Source organism: Amblyraja radiata, chromosome 4 (genome assembly GCF_010909765.2).
Source record: "Amblyraja radiata isolate CabotCenter1 chromosome 4, sAmbRad1.1.pri, whole genome shotgun sequence".
NCBI lineage: Eukaryota > Metazoa > Chordata > Chondrichthyes > Rajiformes > Rajidae > Amblyraja > Amblyraja radiata.
The window spans coordinates 77,721,547-77,738,504 of NC_045959.1; the positions used below are offsets into that span (position 1 = coordinate 77,721,547).

Here is a 16,958-nt window from a genome sequence, read left to right on the forward strand (position 1 = left end):
GTTCTCTACGTAGTCGAAGGAGGTCGTAGGAGGTGTTCTACTTGGGCGATACAACAAGACCATGACACTTTTTTAAACTCTCCTAAACTCTCAAATTAGGTCCCCGCAGTGGGACAGGCCCTTTACTGTTATTTCCACTTTTCACTATAGAATTGCCAAGCTCACAGGTTTCAAACGCTGTGACAATCAAAAAACGTAATCATAAAGAAAAAAATGATTAGATATCTTAATACCCATATTTTGAACTGTCACTACTGCTTCCTTTGTATGCCGCACCTTCACTCCAGCTAATAGTAGCATGTGTTTGCAACTGATGTGAACCCAGCAAAGTATGTACATAAAAAACAAATGTGAAGCTGGTTTTATACTACAGCTGGTACAAGTTGCAAAAGAATATCGTTATTGGTTAATGAAATAGTGATAAAACTAGAATAAGCTTTCCAGTTGCTGGACTAATCAATCAATAAACCTTAATGAGGTACATCTTTCTAGGACCACTGCTAACATTGGAAATGTCATTAATTTCTGTGTTGTTTCATTCAGCTCACAGCAGTAATGTCACCAATTCATATCAATAAAGCACTACATTCTGAAAGAGAAGTTGAATTGAAAGTGCTTTCCGTTCCTCTAAGCTTTGTTTACATGTAATGCGATTTATCTGCTTTGCAGGTCGCAGTCAGTGGTGGAACCAGGTGTGCTGAAGCACGAAGACAGAGATGATGATAACACCCAGCCACTACTGGCTCTGGATTGAACAGTGTTCATTACACGGCTGGATCTCAGAGGTGCAAACATTTGCTTAAACCAAGTCACTTTCATCCTCGTGTTTTTTCCATCAAAATGGCAAAATTCGGGTATCATCAGCTTTCTTGTCAGAACAGCCAGAAATTGATTAAAATTGTGAAATTCTGTAAAATAAGGAACCTGAACGATTTTCTATCTGTGGTAGATAACCAGTCAGTGGCTTTGGAAGGATTACAGATATTGGTACTTTACTTATGGAAGAAAGGGGAAATCCATAAATACAGAACAATTTAGGTCTTGATAATAGGCATGTAATTTTCCAACACATTTGTGCCTTCCCAAGAAAGGCAGTGCTTTTATATTTCAATATCAGATTGGAAAACTCAAAACGGACAAATTTCAAACTGAAGACAGGAATGAAAAAACGTTTATTGATGTGCCAAAGATCTAATAGATCCAATCCTAATAGATCCAATCCTATTTATTTTCTGAATGAGCACCAAACGTCTATCAATGTATTTTAGTTAAATTCAGTAAACTTTCAACCAACTTTGCCAACCACAACCACAAAGCATAATTGGACAAATAAACAAGAATTGATCATGTTTTTTTTGTGCTTTATTTTGGGAAACATCAGGATTAATATCTTATACAGCAGGTTACAATGCTTTTGTGTTCTATAGTAGGTCACAGACATTCCTCGCAGCATTCTCCACTGGAATTAAATGTTTACTAATGCAATAAGTTGCATAAAAACCTAAAGCAAAACTTGTGAGAAGCATCCAATTATTAATTTCAAAATCTATTTACAATTGGAGATACAGTACTGATATCTGCATAGTGATAGTTGCAAACACAGAAAAATGCCAGATGCACTCAGCAGGCCAGGCAGCATCAGAATTCATGAACAGACTTGGAATGTTGACTCTGTTCCTCTCTCCACAGATGCTGCTTGACATGTTAATTTTTTCTGATATTTTCCTATTTTGATTTCAGATTTAGTTTTTGCTTCAAAAGTGGCGGCTGCATTTTATTCAAAGAATACTAGATTTATACTCTTTTCAAAAATGTATATTCCATTTGTTCCAAAACTAAATTGGCATCTAAAATGAAAGCAAAGCTCAACTACACTTTGTGTCGTTCAGTATCTGAGAAGACATGATTCACAGTTATAAAAAATTCTCAATCTCTAGAACATAGGCCATGAGATGCACTAAAACCTGCTGTACTCAGAATAAAAGAAAAACCACGCCTACTTTCAGGAAAATACTTTAACGAAGTACCAATTTGACAAGATACCAGTACTCATAATACATACACATAAAACTCGAGGCTAATTCATTTTATCCAATGATATACAGTAGGTTTGACTTCAGAATTAAAATCCCAACATATCAATGACAGGATCCACAAGAATTTCAGTGCAGTCACCAGTGGACTAAAAAAAAAGAAGAAAAAAACCTGTTCATAAAAAGTCAAAAATAAAATCTAATTTAGTTGTTCACAGCTAATAAAACATAAAGTAGAGTCTCCCACAGGTTTAAAAAATCCTATAACATGTCGTCCTTTGAAACAGAAGTGAATTGGTGTTTGACACTTTTTGAAAATTAGTGTAAGCTATTATAACCTTTCCAAAGCTGAACTGCTCTAATTGAGTATGCAAAACAAGAATTTATCTGATGCTTGGGACCGGAAAAGAAAGTATTCACCTGCTTAATGTCAGCTCCCACCTAAAATACAGCACCATGCGATAGCAAACACAGGCTCTTTAAACTTCCATGTACAATATTTCAATAAGTAAAGCAATCTTACCATAATAAATAATTTTTAATAACAATTATCTAAATGTTACAAATCTTTCAAATCACCCACCATGGTTTTATTTATGGCTAAAAAAATGCTTCTTGCTTTTGTAACATGAAAAACCAAAGTCAAAGGGAAAGCTGCTTTAAATCTCATTGAAGATCTCGCTAATGTAACTTTTTTGACTTTGCCGTGACAATAAACAGATGTCTAATCTGATCAAAGTCACTGGAAGGCTGGGTACTGCACAGCTTTAGTTATCACTGCAAGCATGTTGACTTCAGTGCATCTGAAAAAGAGGTAAATAAAACAAAGCCACAATTCATAGGGTTACCATAGTAATGTAAGGTTAGGTAATTCAATTACATTTACATTATATAGGACTCCAATAAAGTCATCATGGAAATGATAGACAACAATAAACCAGATTAACAGAAACAAAACACTCCTTCCGCTTCTGCAGCTAATCCAATTCCCGTGTAGTTCGGTCAATAAATCCACCAGAACTGGCATTCATAGAAGTAGTCCAACTGAATTATTTACACAACAACAAAATAAGAAACATTAAGGTACAGATATGTTCCCAATGTTCTACAGTTTAAGTTGGTGTGCCAAAATTTACTAATAACTAATTGGAAATTGCTGTTTCCTACATTGTGGACTAACTTGTAATCTTCAGTTCTCCACAGGGATCTGACTGCTCACATAACTGCTCTGAGACAAAATTATCTTGATTATTCCTATGTGGAGAATTCAGTCCTCCTAGTGTTGCCCCTGCAACACAGAGTCTGTCATTTATACTTAGTGTAATAAATTTGAATGTAAAAACATATGGTCACTTTATTGTAGATGTATTAAGGCTGTCATTGGCCATCTGCTTTTTGGCATTTTGCACAGATGTATCAGCCAGCTATTGGATGACAGTGCCTCTCACATTGGCATTTGTTCATTTTCGTCACGCTAAAAAAGTTCAACGTTGGCATCAAAAGCAGTTAGTATCTCATGGGAATGCAGTTTGAGTTCTTTTCATCAAATACATCTAAGTTTACACTCAAAAGGAGACCACTTTTATAAGTGCAGCAAGCAACACTGAAAATAAACTTACTCTACTTACAATACGCATGTTAATTTTGACTCCTCTTGAACAGTGAGCACTTGTGATACTGCTGGGGGAATGATTTTGGACAAGTTACTAAGCACAGTGTGGGGGAGACTAAGTATAAGCACAGATACATCTGCTAACTCAGAATGCTTCAGTGATCATGTCATTTCAACTATGTGTGTTAATCAATCTCGCTCACACTGTCAGGCTTAGTAACTTCTCAAAGGCAGCTCTTCCATTGAGGGGAGAAGCATTGATTGTGTAAACAAAAAGAAAATCCAAAATTGAAAAATAGGCCAAAACAATCTAAATTAATATTTCTTGTTAATTGTTCAGAAAGTGCACTGGTACATCAAAAATTAATTGTCAGTGTAAGCCTAGAAATAAAATACTGATTTCAGTTAAACCTGTGATAGAATATACACAGTGACTAAGTATAATAATGAGAAGCATAGATTATCTTTACATAACTGGTCAATATGTAAAATTAAGGAACTTGTGTACAGTTAATATAATCAAAATATATACAGATTGATTCCATATGGAAATACGAAAGACCAGTTGTGTGAATGTAACAGTTACTGTGCCTAATGAAAATTAGGCAGAGCATAATCAGCGTATGTAACATAGTGAAAAACAATACAATCCACCTTGATTTTCACAATGAAGAGATTGTTCAATGGCTTGAGACAAGTATTGTGTACATTGAAAATGTTCTAATTACGATATAAAAAAATGCCATGTTGAACTTTCTTCTGAAGATCTCATCCACCATTGGTCACTATGTCTTTTTTTTAATTGGAAGAGGTCAGAGCTCAAATTTTCATTACCTAATATAAAAATAACCTCCCCTTAAAAATACTCCTGGAGATTCCTCATCTAATCAACTGATCATTTTTCTCTCCAAAGTAGATCATCCCTCATTCTCAGAAAACTCCACTGTACTAAGAGTTAAAAAAACAACTAAAGAACTCACTACATTTCATAACATAATCATGTCTTCATTTAACTCAACTCCCAAAATTTCCCTGTTTATTTTATGTCCCACACACGCGATTAGATTGGTGAAAGTGTTCTTCGTTGCTGGGCTGTCAGCTCTGGGTGCCACACATCCACTATGAAGATAAGTCTGTAGCTGTCAGCGTCTTGCCAAACCTCATGCTCAAAGGAATCGTCAAAGATGATCACTTTTCCCTCTTTCCATTCTCTGCCAAAATAGGAGAACATTGAACTTGGATCAACATCTGTTGAAAAACAGTATTGAAAACCACAGCCAGCCATCAATGTTATTTTGAGAGAATATGAAAAAAATATTTTTTCCTCATCTGAGACATCTTTAGATATGATACAATATTCATGCATGAAGTCTGGGTGAAACAACCATTGTCATTCACGATTTATTAAGTACAGGCTGGGTGCATACGTAATATTAACCTTGGAGTTTTGAGAATTATCCAAAATCTGAGGCTACCCCTAAATAATAATGGAGCAGATTGAGCATTATCCTGAAATTACTGGCCACCTGCTCATGCGCCATGCAGTTGGTTCCATTGTGGTCTCAAGTGGAGATTTCGCCTGGTTTCCCAGTTCTCAGCACTTTACAATCTCTTGCATTCACAGAATGGCATTGTCTCCAGTTGAAATCACCAACCCCAGTTTATTTAGCTACGAATGTTATCACAGTCACTGGGCTATTGCATTTATGTTTATGTCACTGAACATTTAGTAACACTTACAATTTGATAAAACAATGCAAAGTATTTACATTGACACATTAATAAAAATTCATGCACTTTAAAATAAACTGTATTCAGTTGTGGTCGCCCAGCTACAGGAAGGGTGTCTTTAAACTGGAAAGGGTGCAGACAAGATTTATGACAATATTATTAGGACTAAGGGGCATGTGAGGCTGGGAGGCTGCGGCTGTTTTCAGTGGCATGAAGGTGGTTGAGGGGTAACCAACGGCAGTGTATAAAATCATGAGGGGAATAGATAAAATGGATGATCACATGGTTTTTCCTAGGGTAGGGGAGTATAAAACTAGAGGGCATAGATTTAAGGTGAGAGGTGAAAGAGAGACACGAGAGATTACATTTTTACATAGAGGGTGGGGATACATGGAACGAGCTGCCAAAGTAGAAGTTGAGGAGGGTATAATTACAACATTTAAAGGACTTTTTGACAGGTGCATTCCTAGAAAAGGTTTAGAGGGATATGGGCTATATGCAGGCAATCTTTGTTGCTAGAGACGAGTTGGGCTGAAAGGCATGTTTCCATGCTGTATGGGGGGATTGCACATAAGGTCATCAGGTCAAAGGTCATGATGCACGCAGCAGCTCAATCCGTCTGGAGGACATGGCAGCTTCCGGCATACACTGTTAATACACGGGACGCATACTTTCTTATCTGTTAAAAACTGCCGAAATGGTAAATTTTTGTACTGTAAATAATTGTGGAGGGTGACTGAATGCTCTAGTATCTTTGCTCTGAACCCGAGCAAATTGTAAGCGGCCAAAGGAGCGCATCCCTCGGGACAGCACCCCGTGGGTCAGCGCTGTCCGGTCACGGCTGCCTCGCCTACCTCTGTGCAGCCGCACTGTCACGGGCTGTGGGTTGGCAGTGCCCACACACGGGGCCGTGGGGCCGGGTGGAGTGGGACCGGGAACGAAAGCCCAGCAACGTCCGGCAGCAGAGTTGGTGATAGTCTGGTCTCTCCGCCCACCCAGAGTCATTGACCGTGCTGCACCGGCACTGCTCCCCTCCCCCACTGGCACCCACCCCGACCTTACCTCCCCCGACCCTACCCCCCGACCCCGACCCTACCCCCCCCCCCCGACTTTACCCTTCCTCCGACCATACCCAACCCCTCCCCCCCCGAACATCCCTCTCCCCTCCCCCCCCAATGGACCACGGGGACAGATGACCTGGGGTCCGCAAGTGTGGAACCAGAGTGTGGAGTCCGGATGCTGGGACAGAAGAAGGGCCGGCTGTACTGGCAGCCATAGTAAATGCTTACCTGACAATCACCGCTTGTAATCCAGACGGCGTTGCGTGGCAACACTACGGGTTACGGGTCGTGACCTCGACTGCCGTGCAACCTCCCTATAATTCTATGACGCTATTTGTAACAATGAAACTAACTAAAATTAGCAATAGAAAATAAGTGCTTTCCTATCTGCAGGCAGCCAATTTTTCCCATGGGGATTGCTGTTCGTTAAATTTGGTGCAGGCTCAGCATTAACAAGCCAATTAGTATTCTTGGACGCCAGTTTGTGAGTCCACGCCGCTGTTTACTTTCAACCAGTACAAGAGAGGGACAGGTAGCAAGCAACACAGTGGATAGTGTTCTCCTTAGCACAGACCCAAGACAGCGTTGGAAGCTGGGACATGCAATGAGAAAAGTGCAGGAACATGTTCTCCAGAGATGCTGCCTGGCCTGCTGAGTTACTTCAGCATGTTGTGTCCTTCTGAGAAAGTAGGTCTAGCATTAGTACTGGTATCGGGTTGGAAGTTCTGGTTAATACTTTGGTTTAGAAACTTGTGAGTGGGCGAGGAAGAGTGATATAGATGGCGGGAAATAGAATGCGTTTCTCAATGACCAGCTGCAATGTGCATTCCAAAATCTGGCAGGTGCCTTACTTTTGACAATGGAAACATTTCAGCTTTTCAAACGATAAGAATTTTTAAAATAAAAAAATTAACATCCATTTGAAAAATATTAAATGGTTATTTGGGATCAGGTCGAACAATTATTGTTTAAGTCCTACAAACATACTTCCAAAACAGTGTCAAATCCATTGAAGTCAGTTGATGGTCATGAAATGAAAAATGTTATTTAAAATGTAAATGTAATGGATACTACCCTGAAGTGAAATTTTCACAGCCAGTTTTCAAATGGAAACCTTGGATCTTATAGAAACTTACAAAATTCTTAAGGGGTTGGACAGGCTAGATGCAGGAAGATTGTTCCCGATGTTGGGGAAGTCCAGATCAAGGGGTCACAGTTTAAGGATAAGGGGGAAATCTTTTAGGACCGAGATGAGAAAACATTTTTCACACAGAGAGTGGTGAATCTCTGGAATTCTCTGTCACAGAAGGTAGTTGAGGCCAGTTCATTGGCTATATTTAAGAGGGAGTTAGATGTGGCCCTTGTGGCTAAAGGGATCAGGGGGTATGGAGAGAAGGCAGGTACGGGATACTGAGTTGGATGATCAGCCATCATCATATTGAATGGCGGTGCAGGCCCGAAGGGCTGAATGGCCTACTCCTGCACCTAATTTCTATGTTTCTATGAATTACAGTAGATTGGAAAAAAACTAAAAACGAATTTAGGCAAAATATTCATAGCAGTAGTGGCCATAATCCATGGCTAGTTTTTTTTTTTTGCCATTGCACCAAATTGATTATACATCCCTGGGACAAACCATTAAAATGTTTCTGCTAGCTTGTTGATCTGATTCTAATTAAATTCAGTAACATGAAGAAAACCTCACCTGGTGTCATTCGCACAGCGTATTCTACACCCCTGCTTCGGAATAACTAGGCCAAGATGCATTCTTAGGCGGCAGTTTGTTGGTCCAGTATGAGGCCAGACATGTGTCCCTGGCTGCATAATCGAATACTTAATCTAAAAAGAATGCACAGTAAAAATTAAATTCCCACGTTTTAACGAGGATATTGCCAGGATTCGAGGGCCTGAGCTACAGGAAGAGGTTGAGCAGTCTAGGACGTTATTCCTTGGAACGCAGGATGATGAGGGTTGATCTTATAGAGGTGTATAAGATCATAAGAGGAATAGGCAAGTTGGGCTGAAGGGCCCGTTTCCACTCTGTATGACTCAATTTACAATCTCTTATAGAGTTTGACTAGTTTAGGATAATAATTTTACAATAGTAGGTTAAAATGGTCCTGACATTTTTATTATTATTAACATTCCCTTACTACAGAGAGGCTTGCCAGGACTGAAAACTCCTGTGAGGTTAGTAAAGAAATACCAAGAAGATTAAAGGCTAAAATAATTTTGAAGTACAGGCTACTTGTATATAAAAGTCAGAAAGGATTGGACTGAAATTGGCATTGCTGAGCATTTGTCAGATACAGGAAAGATGAGATAGATTTAGAAACTGGGTGATATCTGGAAAGCAAATTTAGCATCTGCCCATTTAGCGGTTCCTCGAAATTAGCGACACAAGTAGATAAGGTGATAAAGAAGGTTTTTGATACATTGGCCTTCATCATTAAAGGTATTGAGTTGGGACATTATGTTACAGTTGTACACAGCGTTATTGAAGCAGTATTTAGAGTATGTGTTCAGTTTCGGTCATCCTGCTACAGGTTGAATGTCATTAAGCTGGAAAGAATGCAGAGTAGATTTGTGAGGATATTGCCAGGACTCAAGGGCCTGAGCTATAAGGAGAGATTGGGCAAGCTAGGATTTTATTCCTTGGATCGCAGGAGGATAAGAGGTGTATAAGATCATGAGGGGAACAGATAGGGTGAATGCACAGATCCTTTTACCCAGGGTAAGGGAATCAAGAACCAGAGGACTTAGGTTTAAGGTGAGAGGGGAAAGATTTAATAGGAACCCGAGGGCAACTTTTTCAGAGGGTGGTGGGTTATATGGAATGAGCTGTTAAAGGAGGGAGTTGAGGCAGGTACAATAACACCATTTAAAAGACACTTGGACAGGTAGATGGATGAGAAAGATTGTGAGGGATATGGATCAAATGCAGGCAAATGGAACAACCTTAGATGGGGCGTCTTGGGCGGATGGATAAGTTTTGCTGAAGGAACTATTTACAGTGCAGTCAGAAAGTATTCAGACCCCTTTACTTTTTCCGCATTTTGTTATGTTACAGCCTTATTTTAAAATGGATTAAATTCATTTATTTATCATCAATCTACACACAATACCCCAGAATGAGGAAGCAAAAACAGGTGTTTGGAAATTTTTGTAAAGTAATTAAAAAGAAATAACTGAAATATCACATTTACATAAGTATTCAGACCCTTAGCTTTGACACTCAAACTTGAACTTAGGAAAAGGTGCAGGAGGAGGCCATTCGGCCCTTCGAGCCAGAACCGCCATTCATTGTGGTCAAGGCTGATCGTCCCCTATCAATAACCCGTGCCTGCCTTCTCCCCATATCCTTTGATTCCACTAGCCCCTAGAGCTCTATCTAACTCTCTCTTAAATCCATCCAGTGACTTGGCCTCCACTGCCCTCGGCAGGGAATTCCACAAATTCACAACTCTCTGGGTGAAAAAGTTTTTTCCTCACTTCAGTCTTAAATGGCTTCCCCTTTATTCTAAGACTGTGGCCCCTGGTTCTGGACTCGCCCAACATTGGGAAAAAATTTCCTGCATCTAGCTTGTCCAGTCCTTTTATAATTGTATATGTTTCTATAAGATCTCCCCTCATCCTTCTAAACTCCAGTGAATACAAGCCTAGTCTTTTCAATCTTTCCTCATATGACAGTCCAGCCATCCCAGGGATCAATCTCGTGAACCTACGCTGCACTGCCTCAATCACAAGGATGTCCTTCCTCAAATTAGGAGACCAAAACTGTACACAATACTCCAGATGTGGTCTCACCAGAGCCCTATACAACTGCAGAAGAACCTCTTTACTCCTATACTGAAATCCTCTTGTTATGAAGGCCAACATTCCATTAGCTTTCTTCACTGCCTGCAGTACCTGCATGCCAACTTTCAATGACTGGTGTACAAGGACGCCCAGGTCTCGCTGCACCTCCCCCTTACCTAACCTAACCCCATTGAGATAATAATCTGCCCCCTTGTTTTTGCCGCCAAAGTGGATAACCTCACATTTATCTATATTATACTGCATCTGCCATGCATCTGCCCACTCACTCAACCTGTCCAGGTCACCCTGCAACATGCTAACATCCTCTTCACAGTTCACACTTCCACCCAGCTTTGTATCATCCGCAAACTTGCTAGTGTTGCTCCTAATTCCCTCTTCCAAATCATTAATATATATGGTAAACAGTTGCGGCCCCAACACCGAGCCTTGCGGCACTCCACTCGCCATTGCCTGCCATTCTGAAAAGGACCCGTTCACTCCTACTCTTTGCTTCCTGTCTGCCAACCAATTTTCTATCCATGTCAACACCCTACCCCCAATACCATGTACTCTAATTTTAGTCACCAGTCTCCCGTTTCCATTGATTATCCTTGAGATGTTTCTACAACTTGAATGGAATCCACCAGTGGTAAATTAAATTGATTGGACATGATTTGGAAAGACACACACCTGTCTATATAAGGTCCCACAGTTGACAGTCCATGTCAGAGCAAAAACCAAGCCATGAAGACGAAGGAATTGTCTGTAGACCTCCGAGACAGGATTATGTCGAGACACAGATCTGGATATAAAACAATTTCTGCAGCGTTGCAGGTCCCGAAGAGCACAGTGGCTCCCGCCATTCTTGAATGGAAGAACTTTGGAACCACCAGGACTCTTCATAGAGCAGGCCGCCTGGCCAAATTGAGCAATCGGGGGAGAAGGGCCTTGGTCAGGGAGGTGACCAAGAACCCAATGGTCACTCTGACAGAGCTCCAGAGTTCCACTGTGCAAATGGGAGAACCTTCCAGAAGTACAACTATATCTGCAGCACTCCACCAATCAGGCCTTTATGATAGAGTGGTCAGATGGAAAGCACTCTTCAGTAAAAGATACATGACAGCCCACTTGGAGTTTGCCAAAAGGCATGAGAAACAAGATTCTCTGATCTGATGAAACCAAGATTGAACTCTTTGGCCTGAATGCCAAACGTCACGTCTGGAGGAAACCAGGCACCTCTCATCACGGTGAAGCATGGTGCTGGCAGTATCATGCTGTGGGGATGTTGGCGGCGTGACTCACCTGTTGCAGCGGCCCCTACAGCCTGTATGTCTTTTTTAAATTTTTTGTCTAGTTAAATGTAGTGTTGGTGTTTTTTTAATATTGGTTTTAAATGTGTATATGTGGGGGGGGCGGGGGAAACTGTATAAAATCTCTTCCCTGTCCGGGAGACCCGACCTTTTCCCTGTCGGGTCTCCGTTGTCGTTGGGGCCTAGCACCGTGGAGCAGCCTCCAACCTGAACGACCCGGGGGCTCGGGAGACTGCGGAGCTGCGGACTACTCACCATCGTGGGGCTGGAAGCTCCAGCAACGCAGCCGCAGGTCCGGTGGACTGGGACATCGGGAGCTCGCGGGTCCGGGGGGAGAGACCGCTTCCCGGAGCTCCCGCAACGCGACTTCTCCAGCCCGTGTCGCGGGGCCGTACATCGCCCGGCACGGCTTCATGGACGTGGGACATTCCAGCGCCCGCCGGGGGCTCCAACATTGTGACTTTTAGACCGGGAGCGGGGCCGTAAATCGCCCGGCACGGCCTAAAATGGCCGTGGGACTTAGCATCGCCCGCCTGGGGCTTGGACTTCGGGAGAGAAATGGAGAACAGGGGAGAGAAAATACTTTGCCTTCCATCACAGTGGGTTCACTGTGATGGATGTTTGTGTGAATTAAATTGTGTGTATGTCTGTAGGAAATTGTCTTTGTTTGTATGGCTGTGGAAACGGAATTTCGTTTGAGCCTCACTGAGGCTCAAATGACAATAAATGGTATTGTATTTTTTAGCGGCAGGAACTGGGAGACTAGTCAGGATCGAGGGAAAGATGAATGGAGCAAAGTACAGAGAGATCCTTGATGAAAACCTGCTCCAGAGCATTCTGGACCTCAGACTGGGGCGGAGGTTCACCTTCCAACAGGACAATGACCCTAAGCACACAGCCAAGACAACGCAGGAGTGGCATCGTGACAAGTCTGTGAATGTCCTTAAGTGGCCCAGCCAGAGCCCAGACTTGAACCCGATCTAACATCTCTGGAGGGACATGAAAATAGCTGTGCATCGACGCTCCCCATCCAACCTGACAGAGCTTGAGAGGATCTGCGGAGCAGAATGGGAGAAATTACCCAAATACAGGTGTGCCAAGCTTGTAGCACCATATCCAGGAAGACCTGAGCCTGTAATCACTGCCAAAGGTGCCTCAACAAAGTACTGAATACTTATGAATACTTGTGTAAATGTGATATTTCAGTTATCTCTTCTTAATTACTTTGCAAAAACTTCTAAACACCTGTTTTCGCTTTTTTTTAAATATGATGGGGTATTGTGTGTAGATTGATGATAAAAAAAAAGAATTTAATCTATTTTAGAATAAGGCTGTAATGTAACAAATGTGAAGGGGTCTGAATACTTTCTGAATACACTGTACGTGCTGCATGACTCTATGACTCTGTGAGACTACAGAATGTTGGTTTTGAGAGCATGGCTATTTAATTCACGTGTTGTGATCTCCACTCAAGAGCCGTCTGTCTCGAGCTGAGGTAAATTGTGTAAATTGCCCCATGTCCAACACATTGAAAGTAATGGACTGAAGTAAATCCTCCTAGACCTGCGGCTGCGTTGCTGGAGCCTCCAGCCCCACGATGGTGAGTAGTCCGCAGCTCCGCAGCTCCGCAGTCTCCCGAGCCCCCGGGTCGTTCAGGTTGGAGGCCGCTCCACGGTGCTAGGCCCCAATGACAACGGAGACCCGACAGGGAAAAGGTCGGGTTTCCCGGACAGGGAATAGATTTTAAACAGTTTCCCCCTCCCCCCCCCCGCCCCCCCACATATACACATTTAAAACCAATATTAAAAAAACACCAACACTACATTTAACTAGACAAAAAATAAAAAAAAGACAGACAGGCTGTAGGGGCCGCTGCAACGGGTGAGTCGCGCCGCCAACATCCCCACAGCATGATACTGCCAGCACCATGCTTCACCGTGATGAGAGGTGCCTGGTTTCCTCCAGACGCGACGTTTGGCATTCAGGCCAAAGAGTTCAATCTTGGTTTCATCAGATCAGAGAATCTTGTTTCTCATGCCTTTTGGCAAACTCCAAGTGGGCTGTCATGTATCTTTTACTGAAGAGTGCTTTCCATCTGACCACTCTATCATAAAGGCCTGATTCGTGGAGTGCTGCAGATATAGTTGTCCTTCTGGAAGGTTCTCCCATTTGCACAGAGGAACTCTGGAGCTCTGTCAGATTGTGTAAATTGCCCCATGTCCAACACATTGAAAGTAATGGACTGAAGTAAATCCTCCTAGACATATCGGCATCCGCTGCTCTAGATGTCAGCGTAGGCTTGGCGATCATTTCGCCGAACACCTCCGCTCGGTCTGCAAAAACCTACCCGATCTCCCGGTGGCTCAGCACTTCAACTCACCCTCCCATTCCGAATCCGACCTTTCTGTCCTGGGCCTCCTCCATGGCCAAAGTAAGCACCACCGGAAATGGAGGAGCAGCACCTCATATTTCGCTTGGGCAGTTTATACCCCAGCGGAATGAACATTGACTTCTCCAATTACCGGTAGCCCTTATTGTCTCCTCCCCTTCTCAGCTCTCCCTCAGCCCTCTGGCTCCTCCTTTTCTTTTCTTCTTCCCGCCCCGCCCCACCCTACATCAGTCTGAAGAAGGGTTTCGCCCCGAAACATTGCCTATTTCCTGCGCTCCATAGATGCTGCCGCACCCGTTGAGTTTCTCCAGCACTTTTGTCTAACTTCGGCAGTATCTAGATTATTTTCCCCCACATATGCTATGACCACTCGGTTTTCAAATAACCAGCTATCAATTATCACCTCTGCATGGGTGCATTTAAGACGATATAAATAGTTAGCCACTTATTAGTGAACAAATAGCACTGTACCCGTTCTACTGTTTGATGACAATAATATAACCAATTAAAAACTAAAGCAAAGAAAAAGGGATTGTACAATCCGAATCAGAAGGAGCTACAAATTTTAGATCAAAAGGAGAATGTAGAAAATCATACATTGATTAGTGAAAAAAACTTAAAACTAGAGGATTTGAATTATTTTTGCAATAATATAAAGATGATGGTGCCTAAAATCATGAAACCAAACAATGTTTCTACAGTAAAATCGGCAACCATTGCATAAGCAAGAGGAGAAATAATGCACGTCAGCAGAATTAAGCAATATTCCATTAACTTTGAGATGAAAGTAAAAATACAGCTTTTTGAGAAAAGGTCAAGTAAGTTAGACATTTGGGTACATGAAGTAGAAATTTCAAGCTAATCAAATTTGAAATTTTGAGGAGACCTGACAAAATAGATCAGTCAATTTCTTAACTAAATCGAAAGATTCAAATACCATTTGAGGAAATTTTGCTTGAGAATGCATGTTTGCTGCCATATTTTCTATATAATAAGGTTGTACAATAAGAAAGCATCTATTCCTTGACATTAAGCAACATACTACGCTTCTAAGAGCAGGTCAGAGGCTGGATATTCAAGTGACTATCTTACTCACAAATCCCTTGCCAATCTACACAGCTCAGAAGGGTGATGAGTATTCCACTCTTGCCTGGATGCATGTTGCTGCAACACATTAAAAAATCTAATCATCATCCAGTTTGATCCTGACCACCCCTTCCACCTATAAAGAATTTTCCCATTCTGTGATCTCATGTGTTTTATTCAGGTATCCCTCGGACCTTTGAACTCTCTTTAATTCGACTTTACTGGAGTTTATCATGCACTAAACTTTATTCCCTTTACCATGTATCTGTACACTGTGAATGGCTCAATTGTAATCATGTTTGTCTTTCCACTGACTGGTTAGCAAGCAACAAAAGCTTTTCACTGTACCTTGGTACACATGACAATAAACTAAACTTTACAAAGATGTGCTGGTTAACAGGTTAACAGCAAAACAAATCAAAGGGGAGTTGATGAACAAATAAATTGCAGAATTGTGAAGAATTATGGCGAATAAAAATTGTACTGTAGGGCAGGTTGCTTGCAAGCTGGCATGGATCCCATGAGCCAAATGGTAGCCTTCTCTGTTGTCATAAAATGTAAGTATTTAGCGACACTGCAGATGCTGGAATTTTGAGCAAAAATCAAAGTGCTGGAGTCAGGCAACATCTGAGGAGGGAATAGATTGGCGACTTTTGGGTTGCGATTCTTCACCGATGTCTGGAAAGGGTCCCAAACCAAAACATCATTTATCAATTCCACCCACACATGGTGCCTGATCCACTAAGTTACTCCAGCGCTTTGTGTTTTACTCAAGCCTCCTGCTTGTTTCAGCCTGTTTGAAAAACAGCCTCCTGTTTCCCCTCCGCTATCATGCTTCTGAATGGTCCCTCCATAAGCTAGGGTACTGTTTGATTCAACTCTACCCCATTGAGGACATTGGACTTTGTCTAAGGAATTGTACGTTACAATGCTGAGAACTATCTGTATCTTCCCCTTTGCTCCATCTATTGTACTTGGGATTGAACTGATTATATCTATGTACAGTGTATCTAATCTGTTTAAACCTAAACTTCTTGTGAGGTAAAAAGACCAGGATGGCAATATTTGGGAAATTTAAACAACTCTCACGTCAGTTGTGGAATTACCCGATGACACTGCTCCCAATCTACTCTCCACAGCTACTGACAAATACTCTTGTAATTAGCCTTCCCACCAATTTAGCACTTTTCCGAGGTCCAGTCGTAACCTTCTATGTGATTGTATCTTTTAGCCCTTCCCAAGGTATTTGGTTGGTGTAAAAAAGACCCACTTTCAGAAGAAATGTCTAATTCCAGTGAGGATAAATTCAAATATCAATTTTTTCCCCCCCACAATATCCATTCTCCCTCATCTTCTGGGACATGGTGTCCTTGTTCAAAGCTATCAAAAATTGAGCCGACTTAGACATGCTATTGATTCATTTGCTTTTTAAATGAACTACTATATGCATTTTATTGATTCATAGGCAAAGCATTAAATAGGAAAAGGTAGAGCAAGGTTATGGGTCAAAAGCATGCTATCAACCTTCAAACTACTTCAGGGACAGTAGTTTTACTGCTTATTAATTGACCACTGTCCATCGCAAGGCTCAGGATACAGAGCTTGAATATCCTTTAACATGGCCCATTTCTATCGCTCTCCCTTCAACTGTTGCAAACATATATAATCTTAGTATCAGCTGTTCTGTGTGCCACATTAGGCAATCTGTCCATGTTTGACTTGGGAGTCCAATTAAGAGCTTACTTTAATGTTATTTAATATTTGCTAACACAAGACCATTAATAAAATGTACCCTGACAAAAGAAATATACTGCTACCCAGCCTGTAAAGAATTAGTATCAACAGGAGGAACTTGGGACAGTCAATGGAAGTGTCTTCAGAGCAGTAAGTGTTACCGTCGATAAGTACTGAAGGTACTATCGTGTATGAAGGTAGACA

At 41.6% G+C, this 16,958-nt stretch overlaps 2 protein-coding genes across 3 annotated transcripts in view; one reads left to right on the forward strand and one right to left on the reverse strand.

Annotated features, from left to right (window-relative positions):
* Nucleotides 1-2,192, forward strand: part of clvs1 (clavesin 1) — a 79,033-nt gene extending 76,841 nt beyond the window's left edge. For both annotated transcript variants that reach the window (XM_033019786.1, XM_033019787.1), the window contains exon 6: nt 670-2,192. In XM_033019786.1, the coding sequence (XP_032875677.1) occupies nt 670-754 (85 nt within the window). In that variant the 3' untranslated portion in view covers nt 755-2,192. The remainder of the gene's footprint in view (nt 1-669) is intronic.
* asph (aspartate beta-hydroxylase) overlaps nt 1,350-16,958 on the reverse strand; it is a 223,095-nt gene continuing 207,486 nt past the window's right edge. Inside the window, exons 35-36 of the mRNA XM_033020394.1 lie at nt 8,143-8,276; nt 1,350-4,856 (exon numbers count right to left, since the gene is read on the reverse strand). Of these exons, the coding sequence (XP_032876285.1) occupies nt 4,706-4,856; nt 8,143-8,276 (285 nt within the window). The 3' untranslated portion in view covers nt 1,350-4,705. The remainder of the gene's footprint in view (nt 4,857-8,142; nt 8,277-16,958) is intronic.